This window comes from Cupressus sempervirens, chromosome 11 (assembly GCF_028749045.1).
Source record: "Cupressus sempervirens isolate cs-2001-9-10 chromosome 11, ASM2874904v1, whole genome shotgun sequence".
In the NCBI taxonomy this organism is placed as follows: Eukaryota; Viridiplantae; Streptophyta; class Pinopsida; order Cupressales; family Cupressaceae; genus Cupressus; species Cupressus sempervirens.
The window spans coordinates 84,142,727-84,169,463 of record NC_143128.1 but is presented as its reverse complement, the minus strand read 5'-3'; the positions used below and the strand labels follow the sequence as shown (position 1 = coordinate 84,169,463).

General features: G+C 37.4%; 1 protein-coding gene across 1 annotated transcript in view; it reads left to right on the top strand.

The window, feature by feature from the left end:
* The window catches only part of LOC149528337 (putative hydrolase C777.06c), a 103,966-nt gene that overhangs the window by 59,936 nt on the left and 17,293 nt on the right, over positions 1–26,737 (top strand). The window contains exons 4-6 of the mRNA XM_089811699.1: positions 13,346–13,493; positions 13,587–13,692; positions 23,117–23,175. Of these exons, the coding sequence (XP_089667825.1) occupies positions 13,346–13,493; positions 13,587–13,692; positions 23,117–23,175 (313 nt within the window). The remainder of the gene's footprint in view (positions 1–13,345; positions 13,494–13,586; positions 13,693–23,116; positions 23,176–26,737) is intronic.

Below are 26,737 nucleotides of genomic sequence, written 5' to 3'. Positions count from 1 at the left end.
ACAGTTTGCAACAAACTCCTACTGGTTATCAATAAAACTGAAACTAATAATTCATCACCCAAAAAAAAAATGTAATGACAACTGGAAACACCAAGACTTGCTGAGTTCTGTATTACTAGCTATGGCAGTAATGGTAACAGTTTTTAATAATCCTGGTGTAATGCATTCCGCCCTTACTTCTATAGAATTGTTAATAAGAACCTGAAATTATTATGGCTCCCATAATTACCATAGCATGATGGATTATGTTGTTTCTAATGCAATCCGTTGATGAGAGGGATGGAGACGAATATGCTTCATTGTACTTCGAACTATACCTGCTGCCGGCAACCTTCTTCCCTAGATCTGATGCGTGTCTCGCGATCCTAACCCGTTTCCGGATATAACCCCATTCTGGCCATATATTATTTTTTTCCCTTGTGCGCTTGAAACGGTCTGATGATATCCCAGGATCGTTGGGAGAAGTCTGAATTAAGAAGACAGGGATCTCGACCTCCGTTCTTTGACTGAACGTGTGCGGACAGGAAGACGGGTTCCCTAAAAAGCTCCATTGATTGCCTCTGATCTGTGCCTATACTCCCGCCCCGCGGCTCATACTGCGTTTCTTCTAATGAAGTAATACCTGCTCGTGAACGCTTTTCCTGACAGGGGTAAGGATTTCGTTTATTACAACCACTGTTTTGAAAAAATGACGGAACTGGCCCAAGCGCGATCTGGCAGTGAACGAATTTTGCCCTGGCTGTGGTACTTGTTTGACTGGTGCGTTTTTTATCAGCTTGCAGATGGTGGGTTCTTTTCCCTGATAGAACTGATTCGTCTAGATGAAGTCGGACAGATATGAAGGAATTGATTATCTTTCAAATTCTCCAATTCTCAGGATTCCAAGAAGTCATTCCCCTTAACCTAATCTGAATATGCAAATAAGTCCAACATGAAATGGTTGGAGACCAATTCCAATGCGCAACCCTTCGGAGGATATCACACCACCTCAGTTATGCTGATCTAAGGGAGTTTTCGTTCCCAAAGACCTAAAGGAAATTTGCAGACCAATGGCTACAAATTGCTCTAATTGAAATAGTAATCGAATCCACCAAACTGCTTGTTCCAAATGGGAGCCCTATGTCCTCTATTTATTCCCTTCGCTGAGAAGTTTCTGGAAGTTTTCCGGAATCATCTTTTATGATGTAAAACTTTATAAAATTAAATAAATAACTGAATAAAGTTGGAGTACAACCTTTATTTAATATTAGGACGAGTAGGCCCCACTTACTCAATTGTAATTATCGGAAGACCAAAATGACCCTCTTCCCATAATCATTTGCCTACGAGAGTCGATGATAGGCAAATCCCCTGTAAAGTTATGCTGTTTAATAAAGGGACATGACAGTCCGCCCTTCCTGAAATTGCTTGCCCTCAAGCAATCTCAGAGCTGGATGCTGCAAAATGGTCTCATTCTCCCAAGTAGCATCTTCGACTGGTAGATCCTTCCATTTAACCAAATATTCTCTGATTACTCTTCTGCGGAGTTGTTTTTCTCTGCTTTCTAAGATGAATTCCGGTACTAGGATCAATTTCCCTTCATCATCCAAAGGCGGTAATACTGCAGAAGGTATTACATTCTGTCCCAACGCCCTTTTGAGGCGTGATACATGAAACACATTATATACTTTGCTATCTGCTGGTAGCTCAAGCTCATAAGCCAATTCCCCTATTCGCCTGATGATCCTGAAAGGTCCATAATATCTAGGCTTAAGCTTTTCTGACCCACTCTTTTTGAGAGTAGATTGTCGAAATGGCTGAAGCATTAAATAAACCATGTCGCCCACCTCAAAGCTCCTCTTCGTCCTCTTTTGATCTGCATATTGCTTATACTGATTCTGTGCCCGAGCGATGTTATCACGTAGAGAGCTAATAATATCTTTACTTTCTTGCATCAAATCCCCAACACGTGGAACCCGAACATCTCCCATCAATAAGTCAATGAAACTGGGTGTATCATAGCCATATAATGCTCGAAAAGGTGTCATCTGGATAGACATGTGGAAAGTGGTGTTATAGCAATACTCACACAAATAAATCCATCTTACCCAAGTCTTCTGCTGATCAGCCACATAATTCCTCAAGTAACCTTCCACCCATTTGTTTACTATCTCTGTTTGTCCATCGGTTTGTGGATGATAACTGGTACTGGGTGTGAGCTTAGTTCCACATAATCGGAACACCTCTTGTCAAAAATGACTCAAGAATCTACTATCCCTGTCACTGACAATACTGCGGGGCATCCCATGCAACTTGAAAATCTCTCTGAAAAATACCTCGGCTACCTGAACTGCGGTATAGGTAGTGGTGATGGGAAAGAAATGAGCGTATTTCGTTAGTCTATCTACCACTACATAAATGCAATCACGACCCTGAGCCTTGGGCAACCCGGTAATGAAATCCATGGATATGCATTCCCACTTCTGAGCTGGAATAGGAAGTGGCTGTAGGAGTCTTGCGGGGAAGGTGTGTTCTTGCTTATTCTGCTGACACACAGGACACTCACGGACATACCGCAATACATCTGTCTTGAGTCCCTTCCAAGTGAATCTTTCTCGTACCTGTCTATATGTTTTAAAGTATCCGGGGTGACCAGCTATAGGTGAATCATGAAGAGCTCGCATAATGAACTGCTTCACCTTCGATCCTGGGACTAAAAATATCCTGCTCTTGTAAATAATCAATTCATCCACAAGTGTATACCTGGTATCAACAAGTGTCCCATCAACTATCCTAGATGCCCATGGATCTCTGGCATATTCTGCAATAATCAAATGCTTCCAGTCCTCAGAGATCTCAATCATCGAACTAAGATGTGGTCTGCGTGACAAGGCATCTGCTACCACATTCTGTGTGCCCTTAACATAAGATATATCAAAGTCATATGCCTGTAACTTACTGACCCATTTCTGCTGCCTATCATTGAGATCACTTTGCCCAAGGAAATGTCTTAAACTGTTGTGGTCAGTTTTTATGCAAAATTTGCCACCTACTAAGTACTGCCTGAACTTAGCTAGTGCATGCATGATAGCTAACATCTCCTTGTCGTAAATGCTGAATGATCTCTCTGGCCCACGGAGTTTCCTGCTTTCATATGCAATTGGGTGTTTTTCCTGCATCAAAACAGCTCCAATACCATCTCCTGAGGCATCACACTGAAGTTCAAAGGGTTTCGAGAAATCAGGCAATGCTAGTACCGGACACGAAGTCATGATCTCCTTGAATCTGTCAAAACAAGCCTGTGCCTTTGCTGTCCAAACGAAAGCTCCCCTTTTAAGCAAGTCGGTTATAGGGGCCGCGTGTCGTGAATACCCGCAAACAAATCTGCGGTAGAAGCCACATAAACCAAGGAATCCTCTTAACTGAGTTAGGTTCTCAGGAGTAGGCCACTCCAGAATAGCACGAATCTTATCAGGATCCATCCGTACTCCTTCTCGGCTGATAATATGACCTAAGTATAACAACTCAATCATTCCCAAATCGCATTTGGACTCTTTGGCATACAAGGACTCTTCTTGCAAGGTCTTCAATACTGTTTCTAGATGCTCCATATGCTCATGCCATGTTCGGCTATATACCAAGATATCATCAAAGAAGACTAATACAAACTTCCTCAGTTGACGATGAAAAACCTTATTCATGGTGGACTGGAAAGTAGCTGGTGCATTGGTCAATCCGAATGGCATTACTACAAACTCAAAATGTCCACAGTGACACCTGAATGCAGTCTTCTCAATGTCCTGTTCTCTGACTCTAATCTGGTGGTAACCTGATCTCAAATCAATCTTACTAAAGTAGCATGCCCCATGCAGTTCATCTATTAGCTCATCAATCCGTGGGATAGGATATCTATTCTTAATGGTGTTCTTATTCAGCATCCTGTAATCTATACACATCCGTAACGAACCATCTTTCTTCTTAACCAAAACTACTGAAGAAGCAAAAGGAGACTTACTAGGTCTGATGTGTCCCATCGCGAGAAGCTCCTTGATGGTTTTTTCTATTTCATCTTTGAGCCTTTTGGGATGCCTGTATGGAGTGATCATGATTGGTTTAGCACCTTCTTCTAATTCGATGATGTGCTCAATCCCTCTATCAGGTGGTGTACCAGGTGGAATATCGCTGAATACCTTACTATACTTTTCCCTCAATATCTGTATGTCGGGATGATATTCTGTCTTTTGTTGTTCCTCCTGTGTAGGCATGAGAGTACACATGGCTGCCCATTCAAGATCCTCATGTCTCACCAATCTTTCCAATCGTCTAAGAGAGATCCTTCGGATGTCACTATTTCGAATAGCTCTCAACACATGCTGCCTCCCATCTACTTCGAACTTGATCTCCATGTCCTTGAGTCGAAAGGTAACCTCGCCCAATAAACGTAACCATGTCATCCCTAAAACGATATCCAAGTCACCCATATTGACCACGTGGTAATCCGCTTTGAACTCATAGTTATTCAGGCGTAAAGGCATGTCTCTGACTAACCTGTTACACTTAAGAGTGTATCCGTCAGCAACCTGTACTCGAAGACCTTCAAATTCTTCTGTCTTAATACCACGACGCTCAACCAATCGTGCATCAATGAAGTGATGTGTAGCTCCGGTATCAACCAATGTAATCACCTTCTGTCCTGCTAGAACACCACGTAATCTGAAAGATCCTTCCTGTTGAATGCTAGACAAACGCCCTTGCTGTAGATGCAATTCAGGTTCTTCTTTTTGTTCTGACTTTCCTGTCTCTTCCTCAGATTCTGAACCAGTGTGTTCATCCTCCTTTGCCGCACTGTCGGAATCCGATCCTTCGTAATATGCCCACATAACCCTATTGGCTTTTCCTTTTGGTCGCAAGGGACAATCATGATCCCTGTCATATGGACCCTTGCAATAGAAGCATAGTTTCTTCCTTCGCAAGTCATTTAATGCCTCTGTATCTAGGGGTATGGTAGATTTCCCTTTGGTTTCAATGCTCTTCCTTTTATTTTTATCAAACTTCCTATTGTCTCTGAAAGAGGTAGTACTCCTGGGAGTGAACCTGCTAGAAGGGGCTGTAAGTTCCATACTTCGCACTTTCCTCATGGCTTCCTGCAGTGTTGATGGGTCAAATGCCTTAATCCATCCCTTGAGGGGTTCAGACAATCCTTCTGTAAATAAGATAACTAACCTCCTTTCCGATACATCTGGTACCATGACTGACAACCTCTGAAATTCAGTAATATAAACCTCCAAATTGCCAGTCTGTCTTAACTGTGCAAGGTCGCGAAAATAGATTTCTGGATCCTTCTTATCAAAACGTTCAACTAACCTATCCACAAAGTCTTGATATGTTGTTACCTGGTTGTGTTGCAAAGTAACCATTCCATGTGACCACCAGTCATGAGCTGCGCCTTCCAGATGCAAGGTAGCATATCTGATGGCATCTATTTCAGACATAGGCCTTAACGCCAGAAAGGTGTCCAACTTATGAATCCAAGCTTGTGCTGTCATCTGACCACTACCATCGAAAAAAGGTAAAGTAAGTTTACTGACAGCTCGCTGTAACTCGCTATCATAACCTCCTCTAGGTCTCCTATTCTGGCGGCTGTTCCTCATATGTTCCCTTCTTTGGTTTAAATATCGATCGAAGCTCAATAATTCACGCACATGCGGGGATAATGCCTGCCATTCTGCCGGAGCAGCCCTAAGATCATCCTGGAAATCTTCGGGTACATCGTCTTCTCCCATCTCCTGAGCCTCTTCCCTTAGGAAGGTGGGACGAGTAGGCCTATTTGCTGTCCATGATCTGCGCCTAGGAGCACCTTGTGATCCTGCCACACTCCTATCATCGTGATCAGATGTGCCTCTTCCTTGATCCTGAATCCTGGGCTGAATAACTCTTTCCATTATGGTAGTCAAAGCCTGTAGTGTCTGAGTTATTTCTTGTTGTCCGGTAGTCATGATTCTGTAAAATTCTCTGGTTTCATCATCATCGACTCTGGGAAATCTTGGCGGACTCTGTGTTTGTCTTTCACCCATATCTCCGTCCTTGAATATGGTTCCCTTGCGAATATAATACTGGGAATAAAAGTACTTTTACCCAATCAGGATGGCAGGACTACTGCTCTGATACCACTGAGATAACCCCAACAGAATGATTACCTTTTCTAACACCAAAATTTTAGAACTTCAGGAGGTTGACGTTTCGTCAAATAGTTTGCAACAAACTCCTACTGGTTATCAATAAAACTGAAACTAATAATTCATCACCCAAAAAAAAAATGTAATGACAACTGGAAACACCAAGACTTGCTGAGTTCTGTATTACTAGCTATGGCAGTAATGGTAACAGTTTTTAATAATCCTGGTGTAATGCATTCCGCCCTTACTTCTATAGAATTGTTAATAAGAACCTGAAATTATTATGGCTCCCATAATTACCGTAGCATGATGGATTATGTTGTTTCTAATGCAATCCGTTGATGAGAGGGATGGAGACGAATATGCTTCATTGTACTTCGAACTATACCTGCTGCCGGCAACCTTCTTCCCTAGATCTGATGCGTGTCTCGCGATCCTAACCCGTTTCCGGATATAACCCCATTCTGGCCATATATTATTTTTTTCCCTTGTGCGCTTGAAACGGTCTGATGATATCCCAGGATCGTTGGGAGAAGTCTGAATTAAGAAGACAGGGATCTCGACCTCCGTTCTTTGACTGAACGTGTGCGGACAGGAAGACGGGTTCCCTAAAAAGCTCCGTTGATTGCCTCTGATCTGTGCCTATACTCCCGCCCTGCGGCTCATACTACGTTTCTTCTAATGAAGTAATACCTGCTCGTGAACGCTTTTCCTGACAGGGGTAAGGATTTCATTTATTACAACCACTGTTTTGAAAAAATGACAGAACTGGCCCAAGCGCAATCTGGCAGTGAACGAATTTTGCCCTGGCTGTGGTACTTGTTTGACTGGTGCGTTTTTTATCAGCTCGCAGACGGTGGGTTCTTTTCCCTGATAGAACTGATTCGTCTAGATGAAGTCGGACAGATATGAAGGAATTGATTATCTTTCAAATTCTCCAATTCTCAGGATTCCAAGAAGTCATTCCCCTTAACCTAATCTGAATATGCAAATAAGTCCAACATGAAATGGTTGGAGACCACTTCCAATGCGCAACCCTTCGGAGGATATCACACCACCTCAGTTATGCTGATCTAAGGGAGTTTTCGTTCCCAAAGACCTAAAGGAAATTTGCAGACCAATGGCTACAAATTGCTCTAATTGAAATAGTAATCGAATCCACCAAACTGCTTGTTCCAAATGGGAGCCCTATGTCCTCTATTTATTCCCTTCGCTGAGAAGTTTTTGGAAGTTTTCCGGAATCATCTTTTATGATGTAAAACTTTATAAAATTAAATAAATAACTGGATAAAGTTGGAGTACAACCTTTATTTAATATTAGGACGAGTAGGCCCCACTTACTCAATTGTAATTATCGGAAGACCAAAATGACCCTCTTCCCATAATCATTTGCCTATGAGAGTCGATGATAGGCAAATCCCCTGTAAAGTTATGCTGTTTAATAAAGGGACATGACATTATATAAACAAATATCACATGATTATATGAGATAAATTGCTAAAGCAGCAATATACAAACTTATAACCTCAGTGAGCAATGGGCATCAACACAAAGTTTGATTCAGTTATTCAATTCAATTTACTTGGTGGAATCAGCAACACTGAACTAATGATCTCCATATAAGCTTCTACAGTGTGGGCTTGACACCAGCTCTCATCCTCATTCACTACACGAAACAGAAAGACTTGACTTGTGCTTTTAAATGATGATTATTCTAGCATAAACCCTTTCTCCAACTCTCGTTTTTCGTTAACATGCTCAGGTCACTTGCTTTTGGGTCTGAAATATTAATATATAACAATTTCTTAAAAGCACCTCTAATATTATTTCCTTGAAAGAGCCAAAAATGGGGCCTAAAATATGTCTTGATTTGCCTTAAATTCTGCTTGCTTTCTCACTTTAAAACACTATTTTGGGTTTTGATCTTTAACTGGGACCTCTTTTAAAATGGCAGAATTTTGGGTGTTTTCTTTGATTTGAAACTTAAAGATACGTCTTTTAACTTTTAGTTACAGCTGGCATTAATCCTTTTTGTGCTGTTGTGTTGGCACCCCCGAGCAAAACTCACAATTACTAGTTGAAAACAGGAGGGAGGCAGCATACTGTGCTGGGTCGGTTACATCATTGAACCCATTGATCACAAACTCCCACAAATCATTAGCAACCATGATGGTTCTCATTTTCTTTGCCCATGTATCATAATTCTGTCCATTAGAGGATGGTGGTTGCTGCCATATCTTTCCTGCATCTCTTGCCATGTCAAATACCCAGAAAAAATAAATGCCCTAACTCACGGTGGATGTGAGGCCTCAAAGCTCTGATACCATGTGAGAAATACAACTTCACAATTCAAAAAATTTTGCTCGGTAACCAGTGGATGCCGAGTGACAGGCACTCGGCATGCTAAGGAGCTGAGTGGAGTTTGCTTGGTAGTAGTGGATGCCAAGTTGCTCAGCAACAATGGGAGCCGAGTGACTCGGTCACCAAAGGGAGAGCTTGGTACCTGAAGGGAACACAACACCGAGTGAACTCGGTAGATGAAAGGACTAAGTGAGCTCGGTAGGACTCTATTGTGACTTGGTAGAAACAACTAAAATGAACAATGCTGACCGAGTGAGCACAAGGAGAGCTCGGTTGACACGCAAACCGAGCGAGTCAATAATAGACCTGCTGTCTGGTTTACTCCATTAAAACTCAGAGATAATAACAAAAGACTTGCATAGAAGCTAAACTGAATAAAAAATCGATAGAGAAACAACGACCCAAAATGGAGAGTGATTAATATGCCTTCTTTCTTGCTTGCATTCTATTCAAAAACTGATTCAAACATTATAGATCTGGGAGCATATGGCTTCAACCAGAATCGAAATACTTTAACCTATAACTTCTACTTGAAATATAAACTTGCAGCACTACAAGGCTGCATACAATAATGCGTAGAGCAATCACTACTTCATAGGAAAAACAAAAACGAACTTACAAAATGACAGAGAGATTCAACATGTGTTGTTGCATACTCTGAAACTGAACCTTCCTTCTGTCCTCTGAACTCTGCTTTGATTATTCCTTTCTCCTTTGCTCTAATCTGCTGATCTTCTTCCTTCTCTTCTCTTTGATCTTTGATCGAATGAATGAGCTTCATCCCTTTTGTCTTGCCTCAAAAACTTTCCCTCTCTTTTGGATTTTCAAACTCACCTATCAAGTTTAAGTGTGTCAGGCGGGTGGGTGGGCGTTTGGCTCTAGGGACAACCAACTGAATTTTTGACAGGTTAGACCACAACAATTGATTGGAGACCTAACTTTCTTGAGACCTATTAAGCTAGCTTTCTAAATAGCTTGAATAGCTTTGTCTTGGAGCTCCAGCCGGGTAACCTTCCTTCTGGATAGAAACTTTGTTGCCTGGGGGTGCCCATATCAATTCTACGGCCTTCTGCCCACAAAATCCTATGGCAACAACTATAGATTTCAGGGAGAGCTAGGAGGTGGCATGGAGATAAGATTAGAACTCCCTTCTAGAGCCCAACAAATAGATATTGCTTGGTCTTCTTGAAGTGGGGTTAGCTGAACTTTCTTGAACTCGGCTCTCCTGAACACAAGTCTTTAAACTTTTAGTTACATCTAGCATTAACCCATTTTCTGTTGTTGTGTTTGCACCGCCGAGCAAAACTCACAATTACTTTTATTATTTTTGGATTCAAGTGAGGTTTTTTTTTTTTTTAACGTTTTAGATCACACTGTGATCATCATTACGTGATAGAGAGCTCAGGACTAGAAAAGTAGAAAACTCACAATTGCCTTCTTCATTTTACCTTATCTCAAATAGTGCATAGTTTTTGTACAGTTTTGCCATCCCGAGTCACAACTATTATTTTGTGTATGCTGGGAAAAATGGGAGTTTGTCGTATTATATTTTAATACAGTTTTATTGTCTGTCTGATTTTCTCAATACCTTACAATGAGAATCATATATGTGTGTATTATATATAATATGCATGTCAATAATCTTATATGAAATGTATAGTTACCTTATTTAGCAATAATGGGTGTATTTATGATCTAATGTTTTAATATAGAAAAGTATATATAAGATGTTATGTATATTGTCAAATTTCTATAATTAAACTTGATGGGGAAATTGAAGTAATCATTATTAGAAGAATGATGATAGGAATCCCCACTAGGTAGCCCACCTCATATGTATGATAAGGGCCACATGAGGCCAAGGGGGAATAATGTATCTGCTCTTGGGCCTAGGGTAGAAAGCTAGAGTTAGAGGAGAATAGTGATAGGACCGTGCAGTAGGTAGTGCACCTCATATGTATTGCAAGGGCCACATGAGGCCAAGGGGGAATAATGTATCTGCTCTTGGGCCTAGGGCTTAAATGTGGCCTCCATTATCGCCCCAACTGCCCAATAGTTTTTAGCATTGTTTGTTATGACCTTGACAACATTTGCAGTCCCCATCATCTCAATTGATTCCATGAGGATATTGGCAATGATACTTGCATCTTTCACTTGCCCCTCAGAATCCACCGCTTTCAAGAACATTGCCCCTTCAGGTGATACTTCTATAACATTTATCAAAGGCCTATTCTTGCAATCTTTCCATCCATCAGGAATGATGACACTCTTGTGTCCACTCATTTAGCTTTGATCACTCTCAATTGTGTCTCTAAAGAGCATTTCTCCTTCAACAATAAAGTGGTTCACACCTTTTCATACCCAAAACTAACATAAACAGTAGATGCCTTGCAATGGGTATTCACCATTTCTTGTCAATAAGGTGATCTGATAAAGTTGAATGGAAGTCCATTCCCATATAAGCAACGAGGAATACTTTGATCAGCAACATTTCTCATTTCTTTTTAGAAGGCCACATCCAATGGGCCTCTTTTGCATGGAACATTTTTGATTCAAAAGGTGGTGGCATTGGCAAGAAAGGATGTGGGCCAGCAGATTTTACCAAGCCACTTGGAGATCTCCTCAAGCCTGTTTGAACATGAGATGGCACAGTCACCATCTTTCCTGTATAGGTTTTTCTATCAGTTTTGTCTTGTTCTCTAACATATTGCAGGATTAGATGAGTTGGCAGATTTCCATCTTTCCCCTTACAAGGTTTCGTTCCTTTTCCAGTGCTAGCAATGAAGTGAGCTTTCACCCAATAGTGTGAGCTTGAATACCACTACATTGTAATGGTTACTTTGCCAAAGATAACTCCCACCACTGGGCTCTGCCTTAATCATTGTTTTTCAATTGCATACTTCTCTTCGTAACAGCCACCGTAATATGGAACTCTGTAATAGGGTGAGGCCTTCAATCACCAGATAACTGTTGGTCAAAAACAGTCCAGTCAAAAGGCAACGAAAACACTAAGAAAAATGTCCTTTTCATTAAAAAGTATGTTCAAACACGTAAGTTGCCTTAACAAGGACATTTCCATTTTTAACAATGGCTCCCCAGTTTGGAATCACTACCAACTCAAATAAAAAATGGCTCTCCTTGAGCTATTTACCATATTCAAGACACATGCATTCCCTCAAAGTTGGTGCTACTGTCCTTCCATACACTTTGAGAGTTTCAAATACCCTTCTCCATAATCCATGCTTTCAACACTATTATATAGATTACCATGATCAGTAGTGGACAATTAGATACCCAACCAGCTTGCAAAAATCAAGATGCTTTCCTTAAGAGTCCTAGATTTATACAGGGGAGTGGAGATTGCTTGTCATTTGGGCGAGTTAATTATAGAGTGATAGAGAGATAAAAAAAACTGACATTCCAGGCAGAGGGAAATTATAGGCAATATTTTCAATATGGGAGAATAAAAAATACAAGATTCTAATATCCTAGGAATGGAGAGACCAAAATCTCTTACTAGTGAATACCACTACGTTGTAAATGTTACTTTGCCAAAGATAATTCCCACCACAGGGCTCTGCCTTAATCATTGTTGTGTAATGCCAACGCAGTTAACTGCATCAATTTTTAAAAGGTTTGCCCCAACAACTGAACTAGAGATTCCATTTGAACTTTGAGCCATTCTGTCTAACTCTGAATAATGAACATAAAATGGTAAAGAAAAAATCAACATTATAGCAAAAAATTTAACTGAAAAAAAATCAGCATTATAACCCCTTAATATGCATACAACATATAAAAAAAGTATTTGAACCTTCTTAAAAAACAAAAAAAGAACTTGAAAGTTTAAAAACCTGCCTTTCCCAATGATTCCCAAGTCTTTGATGGTCTCAGTCCCCTGTAGCATTCACCTTCGAAAAAAAATGCTACAGCTATAGAACAAAGCAAAAATGGTGAAAAATGCTTGAGAGAGGAATGGATGACCATCAAATGACCAAATGTATGCTTTATTGGTTGAATTAGGGTTTAGAGGCCTTTCAGTTAAAAAGCTAAAAAATTGGCATGTGGAGCCTGTTTTTGGGCACCCTAATGCTCACATTCCTCCGGATTCTGGCAGGATTCCGAATTCTCCGTGGATTTTGCACTGCAGAATCCACAGAGAATCTAGATTTCCGTCCAGAATCCAGGCAGATTCAGGATCCTGATTGTACCACAATCAAGATCCGGGGCATTTTAGAGAGATCTGGTAACGTAGAAGAAAATCCTATGTATGGTAAACCCTTTTGCATTTGTGATTTTGGAGCAAAATTCTAGGGCAAGATAGAAAGGGGACCTTACAATTTTGATGATGGATTTTCTTGGATAGTAGTCCAAAGAAGGAAGAAATGTCTTCCAAAATGTGTCTGGAACTCGAGTTAGAAGTGTTCACACTTCTAGAGCTGATTTTGGGCTCTTGTAATTCTTTATTGATAGCTTTTTTGCAGTTGTGTTGTTTGTCTGGTTTTATTTTACCAGCTTTTCTTTGAAAGGGTAAGGGCCATATCAAAATGCCCTTTGGGCCTAATAAAAAACTTTAAACATTTTTCTATTCTGCAAGTACCTATTTACAAGAATGAAATGACCATTTTAATTGTGCTCATTTGTTTACTGAGATAATCATGAGTTAGAAAGTACAGTGTTGTAACAATTGTTTTATGTTTTCCTTATTGCCTTTTACCCTTAAATTGGGAATGCTGTATAAGATTTAACAAATGGCATGTGCTTGATTTGTTTTCTCATTTATATTGGAAAACATTGTTACTAATGATAATCCTATTTGTTTTGGGTAGCGTTTCAGTAAAATTCCCATATTTGGTACAAAAGAAACTAAAGGAAGGACAAGAAATACGTCGAGTTGCTCAACTTGATTGGAAAATAATTGAAAGTAGTTGTGAGAGACCATTCAATGTGGCTGGCCTCCAAGTCACTCCATTGCCGGTTGTAACTCTTTGTAATTTGGTTTAATAGTCATTTCAAAAAAAATTGGCACTGGTGGACATTCTTGTTCATACTTCTAATCCTTGGATGTAGGTAATGCATGGAGAGGATTACGAATCTCTTGGATTTCTGTTTGGAAAAAATTATAAGGTGGCATATGTATCAGATGTTTCCCGGTTTCCAAATGCCACCGAACATGGTACAAGACACTCCTACTCTATGCATCTTAGGCAAATAAACTGGAAATGTTTTTATTCATTGTTTTATTTCCTCTAATATTTAAATGGTTAAGTGTGCGCAACATAAACTCTATGGAAGTATAATTTATATGAACAAGTTGATGGTATCTAATACCATGTTTCAATTTTTACTTTATAACCCTAATGATATTGACAGACATATATATATATAGGAAGAGAGAGAGAGAGAGAGAGAGAGAGAGATTTCTATAGAAAATCCATTTAAAATTTTATCATGGCTTAATATAGTGCATATTGCATGGTTTGACCTTAAAGTTCAAAACCCTGAAATGAATTATACAAGCCATGGAGTTCAAATGTCAACCGGCAAATACAAATCTGATAGAATCTCAAATCAGGGAGAAAATAAGGCTTCTTGCTTTTTCTGATGCTGAAGCTGCAACAGTATGCTCACTCCTATGTTGATTCAACTTCTCTTGAACGAATATATTGGCCATCTGATTTCAGATACAATCTTTCAACAAAGGCTGAACATTGCACCAAAAAGCCCTAAATAATTGGAGAATTTTTTTATAGAAAAATCAGCAGAATCAAGGGAAAAAAATCAGTTTCAAGAGTTTATGTACGAAATTAAGAAATAATTATTAGCAATTTTCCTTGACAATCAAGGATAAAGTTGGTTAATAATAAATTCATAAGGGGGTGATTTTTTTGTATGGTATACAGGCAGATTGAATTAACAGTTCTGAACATTAATTCTTTTAGAAACATTTAGCAATAGCATATAGCTCAAAAATAAATCAAATTAAGAGAACTATGTCCAGACGCACTTAATATTTTTTTCTATTACTTCACAATGAATGAAAAGTAGTTGAATCTAAAACATCCATTCAGTTTCATATATAAGAAACATCGGTAGTCCATAAATAAGCATTTAATAACATTCAATTCTGTCATCTTTTTATTGTACATGTCATAAGCCCTAATAATGATAGCTAATAGATAATAACTATAAGATATAAACTAATATGATCTATCCTTAGTCTAATGATATAATATTTAACTATTATAATAATAATATATTATTAACACGTAATTGATGTATATAGAAAGTATTACATGTAATTAATATACAATAATAGTATTATAATAAATTGATCAAAAGAACTCATTTAGAAACATGCAAATCAATAATATATAAGACATAATCAATTAGCTAAATGAACTATGAATATAAGAAACAACAATTAATTGATAATACATATAAAACTAATTAATAATAAAAGTCATGATCAATCATATAATTATAAACAAGAAATAATAATAATAGAAATTACTATCAATAATAAATTACTAAAAAGCAAAGTAATATCTATATTAACCCATATATTATTGATCAGTAAAATGAAACTAACAAAACATTAAATTGAACTAAACCTCCTAAAGAGTCACAAGCCGTTTCCCCAAAGAGTGTGTACAATAACATATAATGTTATGTCCCCTTTTTGTGGAGGTAATTTGATTTAATTAAGTTGTCCAAAATAATGAATATTTTATGAGGATGACTAATTAATTATTTTAATTAAATAAATAAGTGGTATTAAGTTAATTATTTATAAAGTTATCAAATAAACAAATATTAAAAGGTAACTTTATGTTTAATTAATTTAATAAAGTGACTTGAATTATAAAATATTTTATAAAGTCACTTAATAAATAAAATAATGTTCTAGAAGTTTATGAGAAAGTGGAGAAAAAAGAATAAATAGGCATCCTGGGCTTCATTCTCGGTAGGCAGATTTGTTGTTGTTGATGTTGATGTTTGATGGTTGTGGAGCCTAGCGTTTTTGCAGTAGTCACGATTGGCCATTGAGAACAAAAACTCTCAATTGGTAGGCAATTTTGAGGGTGTGAAATATCACTTGAATTATTGCAGCTAGGGAGAAAGTTATGTCAGACTTTCATTTGTGCTTCATTGGTTAAAACATTGGGGCCTTTGGCTAAGTTTTGTATGATATTGATTGGTGTTAGCTTTGGAGACTTTTTGGAGTTCATAGTCTTCAATGAATTTGCATTGAGGAGGTGATTTGCAGCATCTACACTTTATTTAGAAGTCTGATATACTACTGCTGGGGCATCATTGGAAACATATTTTTGTTCATATCTTCACTTGGAGGTATCCGATGGTTCTGGGTATTGTTGCATTCAATTGCTATCGTCGAGGCAATCATTTCAAGGACAAATTCGAGGAGCTTAGAGGCTGTATTTATTTTTCTAAAGTATTGCCAGGCAATAACAGGGGCGGCTGGGTGAAAGCATCGATTGGGCCTAAGAGAAGTTCATTTTGCTTGAAACTTGATTTTTTCATTAGCTCTTTTCTAAGGCATCATCATTTCTCCAGGTTCCTTTGTTTATCATTCATGTTAGGATTGCATTTTAGGTGTTACAAGTTCAGCTGTAGGTGTGCATTATACCAACATTATCATATTTTGTAATCCATGTAAATGCCAAGAATCTTGGCCATATTTCATGAGCATTGTATTAGAAATTTCATTGCAATTAAGGAGATAATAGTTGCTGGTGTCATTTGAGTAATTCAATATCATTTATTATCAGCTAGTTAGTTTGCATACAAACTGTTTGCAAAAATGCCAGTTGGCTGTAGGTGTTCATTTCTCATGCTTAGATCATATATATGCATTGAATATTGCCAAAATTAGTTGCACATTCATGTTAGGTCATTGTATAGACAATTTGGAGTCTTCTTGCAAGCATTCTTATTGATGCAAATTGAAGAAAAGAGTCATTTTAGCAAACTGAAAAGTTATATCAGTCATATGACCCTTGTATGCAAAGTGTTTGACAAAATTTCTTGAGCCTTCAATCAGATTTGAGCAGGGTCATTACATATAAGTTTTATATTAAAAATGAAAGACACTCATCACTCATCTAAAAGATAAAAAAATAAAAGCTTGGAGAATGAGAAATAAACATCCATGAGAAGTGAGCAAATTAAATAAAAGGGTTAAGTAGAAAAATGGATAAATAAATAGAACAAGAAAGAAAGAAAAACCAACATAAAAAAAGGAAAGCATACCCATCAAGCCATGTTTTTAGGAAGGACTGTGCTGTAAACAAGGCTAAATAAAAGGAGAGCCAAAATCATAAAGAGAGTAACTTTATTTTTTGGTTTAATACATTTTTCTTAATCTTATGAATAAGATAAAAATAAAAAGACCACTATTTGTGTAAACTTCAAATAAGTTATGAATCATTTTAATATTAGTAGGTAATTAAATTTATTATATAAAGAATATGAAATATGTTATTATTAAAAAATAAGTACATATCTATAGTAGAATATGATGTGGAACTATATACATGATATTGATATTACACACACACACACACACACACACACACATTTATGTATGTTCTATGTTTATTTGTAATATAACATATTGAATATAATAAATTAAAATAATATGTTGTATTTGTGATGAGTTATTTTAAGTATGACATGTTAAATAGATAAACATAAGTTAGAAATAAAGTGAAAATTCATGTAAAATAATAATATTAAATAATGAGGAAAGAATAATATAAGTGATTTTAATTTGGTAGTTACAAAATATCTGCATTAAAGACTAAATGGCAATTTCAACCCCTATTCCATATTACTAGGAGCAAGGTTCATTACAAGTGGTATTAGGGCATGATCTTGCCATCGTGTAGGGAAGGGTACATATAAAAGAAAGGAAATAAAAACTAAGTGGAATTAATTATTAAGATTGAACATATATATTTCAACTGAGGATCAACATTCAACCACCATGTGTGAAGATATTCCTACCCCTAAGTCGTAGAGTGAATAGGGAGTTTGTGAAAGGGAGAGTAATCCGGTTGCAGTGAGGAGAAGATTCCCAAAATGGGCTTTGTTTGTGAGGGAGCCTCTTGGAGATTGTTTCTATCCAACCACAATAATTATGCCATTCACTATAGGAATGGAACAATGTAGGTGAATATTAAGTACATTATTGTTTCCAAGTCCTAGTAACATAAGTTTCCATCATCTTGAGGTAGAGATTCCAAAAACGGGCTTTGTTCATGAGGGAGCCTCAAGTAGACCGTTTCCATGCCCAAACACAGTGATCCGACTACTCACTATTAGAACCTTCTCATGATTAAACCTCTACCCCAGGCCATGATGTAGGTATGGTTAGCTGATGATGACAACATTATCAATCATTTGACGGGATTGGGCAGAAATGATTTGAGGCCCTTTCATAGTTTTTAATATCAAAGGCCTTGTATACACCTTTCCTAGTATAAGACCACACATTCTTGCCATGCCATAGATCATTCTCCTTTCATACAATGCCCTCCAGTTTTATGTCAAAGAGTCTCCTTGCAATACCCTAAAGTCTTCTATGTATTCATTCTTAGTCTGATCTGATAATGTCACCCCCAAATTTGATGACTTGTGTGTTATATCATTTGCCTCCAGCAATACATGAGTAAATTTGAATTCATCAAAAGCCTCTAACAGTATTTTAATCCTTCAAATGTATTTGTTCAAAATTTTAAATGCTACGTTCCAGATTCACCTTTAATGATTCTGTTGATGATTATCTGTGAGTCCCCCTCCAAATGTAGTTTCCTCACTCCCAATTCTTTGCCATTTTGATAGCAAGAACTGCAACCAAACTCTTTGCTTCATTGTTCATGTCTATCGGGAGACCCTTTGCTCCAATCCTCTGCATATTTCCTTCATCATCCCTTGCCATAGCCTGTCCCTGATGTTGAATTAATTAAAATTTTAAAATAATAGATTTTTTATTTTTAACACTTTTGTTTGTGGAAGGATAGAGTTATTAACTTCAAAATTTGAAAAATAAGAATATTAAATTTTTTAACTGATTAATTAATTAAATTTATTTTTTTGGTGTTGGAGCTTTTCTTCTTTTCTTTTTAATTCAGAAGCTCATTGATCTCAATTTTTACTCTCTGGCCTACAATTAGTCACTTTGGATCTTCTTTGTTGTCATCAGTTCACTTGGAAATCTGGTTGTTCAATCATTTATAAGCACACAATTTCCTTAAGATCTTGTGGACCACGATCAAGACTTCAAATATAAAACTGGATTCCTGGGGGCAAAACACATTGGCTCAAGTTTTCAGTTTAATTGATCTTTTATTTCAAAGATACTTTTTTGCTAGAGCATTTGAAAAGAGTAAGTAGGCATGGAACAATAGTAAGGCATTTTAGGCATTCAAAACGAAACATGAGCATTATATTTTAATTGGAAGTGGGAGAATCAACAAATTGTCAAATAAATGGCCATCAAAACATTTCATGCTAAGAGATAAGCTCTTAAGCATGTGCCTAAGTTTAACTGAAGGATTTTGTTGTGCCACTGGACAAAAGACAAAAGCTGATTAAATCAGAAGCCCAGAAAATCTTTTGGAGAGCCTTTCAATGTATAACAAGGACATTGAGTCCATTATTATGCATAGAGTGCATGATGTGATCGCTTATGTGACTAACATCTATGAGAATTTCAATCATGCCTTGACAAACAAGCCTTCTATTCCGGTTGACAATGATGGATTTGGTATGCCTGCAAGAGACCTGACATTGATCAATGTGCGATTTAGCATGGCTGTTTCAAAGGGGATTTTGAAATCTTTAAGTGATCTTTGATGTCAGTTTCCTCATGCTATTCCATGAACTTCTTGAAGGGTCCTTACAAATATTTTTAATTAGGTAGTGATTCTTTTTTGGGTTATTAAACTAACAACTTGGACCCTTTTTCATTATCAGCTAGTTCTCTGATTAGAAAGCTCCTTCCATGGATACCTATTAAGTTGTCTCACGTAATGGGTTTGATGTACATTGTTTTTTTGATATGCATCAATATACTTGTTACCTTGATATAAAAATAATTTGAAGTTTTGTAACTCTATTCATTACCAAGCCTCAAGCTTCTCTAAATGCTCATATGAGTCTTTTCAACCCTCGAGTTAGGTTTCAATCCAACAATTGATATGATTAGGTCTTAACTTTTAAACCCAAAAACTCTTTTGGGAGAGCATATCAATAAAGGGACCATGGTTTAGTGGCAACAAATAAAGGTGGTTGTAACCTCCAAGTATTGTTGAACCTCATAGCACCTGCAACCAAAACAGCTATCTCATGGAGAGAAATAAAAAGCAATTGATTTGCTATGCAACCTTTCATTATCAGCTAGTTCTCTGATTAGAAAGCTCCTTCCATGGATACCTATTAAGTTGTCTCACGTAATGGGTTTGATGTACATTGTTTTTTTGATATGCATCAATATACTTGTTACCTTGATATAAAAATAATTTGAAGTTTTGTAACTCTATTCATTACCAAGCCTCAAGCTTCTCTAAATGCTCATATGAGTCTTTTCAACCCTCGAGTTAGGTTTCAATCCAACAATTGATATGATTAGGTCTTAACTTTTAAACCCAAAAACTCTTTTGGGAGAGCATATCAATAAAGGGACCATGGTTTAGTGGCAACAAATAAAGGTGGTTGTAACCTCCAAGTATTGTTGAACCTCATAGCACCTGCAACCAAAACAGCTATCTCATGGAGAGAAATAAAAAGCAATTGATTTGCTATGCAACCTTAAGAATGTTATTGATCCAACAATAAAATTCAATAGGTTTTTGAAGTCTTGGATAATTGAATGAATGCAACGTATAATAGTGAGTCCATATAAAAAGAAAAAGTGAGAAAACAACCCTAGATGAAACCCTAAGTGAGGATCAAATTAGATTATGACAAATGTCCCAAACTTATGCTTTAAGACAGAAAAAGCTCATGACTTAAGAACTGAATAGCACTGGCCTAAGTTCAAAGTATAATAAAGTAGACAAGGGGCTAAATTATTGAATGGTTGATTAATTAATTAGGTGATTTTCTTATTTCTCTTTAGGTGGCCTCTGAAGTACAACTTAGGGAGAAGTGAAAAGTCTAATGGTGACTGCATGGATGGGTCTTGGCTACAAGGCTTGATGGGGCACCCATGCATAAGCAGATTAATCTCTCATAACTAGAGAAAAGGTGAAAACCACTGGAAAAAAACTCCTCTCCAAAAGAGAGAAATTCTAATAAATGAGTACTAGTGATAGAAGAAAAGGACTCAATATGACTCCCTAAGAATTGCTTATCATAGTACAATAATCGTCCCTCCAGGTATAACCTCCTATAAAGAAGTTGCTCTTATCCCAATAATGAAAGCTTGAAGAGAAAACATGAACCAGGGCCCCTAGATAACATTTCTAGCTACAGGAGGAAAATTTCTAATGCACTCAAGAAAATTAATGAGATCCTTGATAAAGCTATTAGATCATAGGCACTACAATTTTTTAATGCTGCCATAAAATCCTTACTTTGGATGCCACCATTGAAACTTATACATGCACTATGAGCACTATGAGGACAAAAGCTATACATGAAACCTCTGAAACAGAAAACAGAGGCACTGGATGTGCATGGGCTATTGGCTTAAGATTCATATGTTCATTTTTTGACACCCAAATTGCAAACTAACACTTGCTATCAATCCCAAAGGTCATATCATGTGGAAGAGTTTCAGCCACTTAAACCACTAAAAATCTGATCCAGAATTCAACTTGTACCATTGAGTACTTGTATGACCTGTTTAAAAGGGGATGACATCTCTAGATAACAATTGCTAGCTGTTCACCACTTCAAATGCCTGCAAAGGGGTCATCTGCAACATAAAAATGATTAAAACAATACCTAGAACCATCAGACCAACCCAACAGTCTTGGCATCTAGAAAGAACATGCAATAAGTTTACCTTGAATGTGTTCATTTTTTCTGAATCCTTGAATTCTTAAAACAAAACGAAAAGTAGTGTGATTCCTAACCAGCTAGGATTGATCTTTCACAGTTGAAACTAGTGAATATTGGTGAGATTTTTCATACTTAATCAACTCCTGGAAAAATTCTTTGTTCACTACGATAACATCTTGGTCTGTATGGAACTCTCAATGAATCCAAATGAGAGTCAATCCTCCATTTATAGACTTGGAGGGGAAAAGAGGAATTAAAGATTCATAATAAAATATTTTCCCTCAGAAGCCTTCTCACACTTATGGAAATAACTTAATCCCCTTTCCCCTAGGTATCCAACTTGGCAAACAACTTCACTTCATTAGAACAGTAAAGTAAATGTTTTTATGTTAAGTTTATAACTTAAAAAAATTCAGACTATTTTGTGGCAAGTATCATCAAGCACCAAAGATTGAATCGAACATACCCAAGAAGGAATTGAAGTTGACAAATTATGTCGGGTGCCAAAATGGGCACTTTCTAAGAATAGTAATGTCCTAGAAGAACTGTGGAGAACACAACCCAAAAAGCCTGAATCGTTGCAAAGAGTTCTTCTGCAATCCTGAAAGCCAGCTGGACTCCAAACCATCATAGGATGCCAAGAAAACCTGGAATTTAGCTTTCCAAGAACTTTAGAATTCTTCCAGTTCACTTGGAATTTTACCAAAATCCTCAAGAACTAGTCAACGCTCACAGAACATTATGGCAAAAAATTGGGACATTACATAATCATACAGATGATGGGAATGAATTAATTGCTGGGAACAAGGGGTTGAGTGAGTTGGTTCACAATGGCATTTTCAAATTTGTTGGGGTTACAAATGTTTTTGGAACAAAATGAGGTTTTTGTTATTAACAATGGGTTGATTAAAATCTCAAGAATGTCACAGGGCCTTTGGGTGTTGCATGTATGGTGTCCTTTGACGATGAAGAAGTTGTTATTCCAATCTTCTTTTTGCGGGTAAATTAACATCCCCATAAACATCTTAATACAATTTCCTTTTGGATGCCACTGGTCACCTTCACTTGCTCAACGTTTGGAATCCATTTAGTTGTTTGGGGGTGCATATTGCATAAGTTGTCAATATACTAGATTATATTTTGAGGCAAACCACTACACTCTAGTAAGAGGTCCTTGTATTATAGCCATAAGCATGCATTTGGCTTGTAGACAAAACTGAATTAACTTATACAACCATTAGTCTGGTGCGAGCAGGTTTACATATAACTGCCTATGTAAACAAGAAGTCCCTACTGATGTTCTGTATGAATCCTTAGTTGTGTTCCAGGAATTCCACAAACATTAATTAGTAAAAAGTAATGGAAGAAAGCATGAGCATTCAACCCATCTTAGACTGGACTGGTCATAAAATATGCAAACCGCCATATTTTGCAATTATATTTTGTAGAGCCAAAGCATTTGATAAATAAAATTCTTATTGTTTTTTATTTTCCATGTAGTTGGTAAATAAAATTCACCTTGCAATTAGTTTAAAAAGTTTAATAGTTTTTTTCTGTTTCCATTACAGTGTTATCCAGAAGCGGAGGTGGGCAATTGGATTTGCTTATTCTTGATACACTATACAAGGTACCTTGTTTCCTTTATAGGTTGAAATACTTGTTATTTATCCTGGCAATTCTTAGCAGCAGCTTTTTTATGTTCTATTATGTTCTTTATGGGCGAAGAATTTCAACTACTTCAAGTTCTTCTTTGCAATTCTATCTTTTATTGCAACGCAGATGGTTGGGTATAGTATTGAACCATTAACCCAAAGGTGTCTGTAGAGAACTTGCAATCAATCTTTTAGTGCAAGCTTCATGCTTATTAAAGGAGTTTTGAAGATAAAGTATCAGTGATGTAATCACAGCTTTTATATACCCAGTGTGCCAGGTTGTGTGTCTTCCTTACTGTCCATACTGAGTTAACTGAGCTGATTGAGTCATTTACTGAGTTATATGATGTGGCATGAAATTTACACATCAAAACATTGGACGGTCCAGCAAAAGGAAAATGTGGACTGTTGATTTGTCTATCTTAGCACATGCTTTTGTGTATGTCCACTGTGAGCATTGACTTAAAGAATCCCATAATAAGAAGCATCTAAGAGTTACATAGTTGTAAATATACATCCTATTATCATTGAAACTATATAAATGGTCTTCATTTCTTGCAATGCCATGGATTTTTGCACACTGATATGGTAGGCCTCATCTTTGAAAAATAACAAAATAAACGACTAAGGAGAGACCCTTGCGGGAGGCCCTACAAGTAGACGCTTGTGGATAGGATCATTTAGATAAACCTTATTTACTGTTTCAGCTTTGGGTCAGGAGCCTGGAGTAGTTTGCCTGAGTGTTTGTTTATACAATAAGACCTGCAATATTTAGCCTGTTCTGGCATGTCACAGCAGCTTATTGTCTGGGTTGCTTTTATCTGGGCTGTATGTTGAATCTCCAATTTTTCATGAATTGTTTGAGCAACCAACCATTTAACTGGATAATAAATGACAAGCCTTTCAATTGTGTCTGGAGCCTACGCTATAGTAGTCATAATTCTTCATCAGCTGCTGGATACATTCATTATTCCTTGAAATAAATGTTGGTAAAAGTATTTTGGAATCTACTAAGACAAGAATGCAAGCATGACGCCCCATTTATCTATGCTATCCTCAAGGCTTTTAATGCTTTTCGCTATTGCTAAATCAGTTTATACATGTCTTGAGCAGGCAGGAAACAACTGCACCTGCCTGGCATTATGCAGTGCTTGGGATGCCCTTTGGAGGAGTCCTAAGTACTGCTTCTATTAGTAATGTTCCTTCTTGGGTTCCTGAAATGGGCTTTCATTTCTGGTGATGACAAGAAGAGTGGTGCTCTGCATTGTACAATGTAAACCCTAATAGGCTGATAAGGATATGGAGGTGGAAGATTGAGCCTTTTACATTGGAATGGAATTAAAACCTGAAACATATATTGTGGGGTTTTGGACAAGGAATCATGAAAAGGAATGCAGATATGATGGTACACCAGATAATGATTTTATTTCTGATCATATCACGGAGTCTCAACATGATGATACTTCTATGCTGGATGCAAATTATTTCTTCATAAATTTGAAGTTGCAAGACACCTTTTGATTCAAGAAACACATATGGACAGAATGGCAGGTGATGGGTTCCACATATTGTTTGAGATATCAAATGGAGTAAGTAGGTGAATTTCACATTGGTGCCAATGTGAGGTATGCTCATCCCGCATGAAAATGATGTGATCCTATTTCTGATGACACCTAAGAGTGGGATAGATAAGAGTTGTCATGTGTAGAAACTGTCTCAAATATAAAGACTTCGCCATAACCATAGAAGAAAACAAAACTACAGAAGGACCAAAGTCAACATTTGGCTCAATTTCACTTGAACTACAATGAGTTACAGAGCAATTTCCACTAGCCATCTACTATACAAGCTACTTTATCTAAATATAGTTTTTGGCAAGCAACAATAATGTCTACACAAACACACTCAGCAGTTAAGTCTCAATTTGTTCTCACTAGCTCATTGCAATCAAGTTTTTATGTGACGAGATCCTAATAAGTAGAGGGGGTCTGGGACCGGAGATTCCAATAGGGTTGAGGGGTAGCACCCCTTGTAGGAATTTGGGGCCTATGCCATCAATAGCATTTAGGGGCAGCACCCTTTGTGGGGGACTGGGGACAATGTCCCTAGTAGGGTTGAGTGGTATTGTTCCTTGTGCAGGTTTGGGGTGATTCCGCCAGTTGTGTCAAGAGGCAACACCCTTGGCACGTTCCCTATCAAGATATTGTGTGGGATTGAGAGGAGCCCTCACTGCCAATCCCACATAAGGCCTCTGGAAGCACGCTAACCTTCATGACAGCTCTTGGGTCCCCTTGATTTTGGCTTAGGATCCTATAATATCCCACTAGATATTTTTCCCCAAAAACTCCCAGAAAATTTCAGAAATACAAGCGTACAGTTTTATGCAATAGAATACCAACAAACAACCAATAAAATACTCATATAAAATACTTCAGAATTTGTTATAGCATTATTAAACCATCAATACACTAACCTATATGGAAAACCCAATCTTAGAAACAACAACAATGATCAGATTGGAGACACACATGGAAAAGAACATGTAACAGCAAATTTGAACTCTGATGTGAATCCACCTCTAATGGCGTTTGATCGAGTCAAGCGTGGAGGTTTCTTTCCTCAGGTTTTGAACATGAAGCTGGACACTTCATTTATTTCTCCAAGAGAAACACAGGACAAAACAATATCCAGGTATCTCAAAATGAAATAGCTTCCTTCTTTTTATACTCTAAGTGGCAACCCTTCAGCTTCTTTTTCCTATCCTTTTGTCTTTTCCTTCTATGTCACCTTTCAACCCATTTTATAATATTAAATTGACCCATTTTATAAATTTGCATTAAGCTCCCATTAGCCGAATTTAATATATATGACATTGATTTTAGAATTCCTAATGTCCCAAAAAGAGGACATTACATGTAGGTGTCCCTCCTCAAGATTGCTTTCCCTCGAGCAATCAATACCAGGATCTCATATCAATCTACAAGCTGCTCTATAGCTCATATTGGTAACTCTGAAGTTAGGACATGCCATACGGTGGAACCAAAAATAAGGATGCTGCTCATCCATCCGTAAGATCCCTGGATCCCATGTCAATCTATGAAACTCTGTTGCATCTGTAGGTTGCTTGAGTGATCATAACTACATCAAACCTCAATCTAAGTAGTAACTCGTCATAATCCACAAGGTACAAAGCATTCACTCTGTCAACTCTTGGATCCCAAACTGAACTATCAACATGGTCCTAGTAGTAATAGTGGTCAACCCATCCACTATCCTCTTGTATCATTCCACTGTACAAGTTTATTACTCTATCCATACTAACAATACCTCCAATATGTATGAAAACCAATTCATTGGGTCTCCATATGTCGCTGCCATAGCCCAAATCAGCAACAAGAATGTCAACAGTGTCGTAACTGTACCCTTGAACTGGAAAGGTAGACATCTCATATGGGGTACCTCTCGAGTAAGAAGGACTCCACTGATTTGCATACAACTCAATTCTCCTTGTAGACCAAGCCGAATCTGAAAATGCAT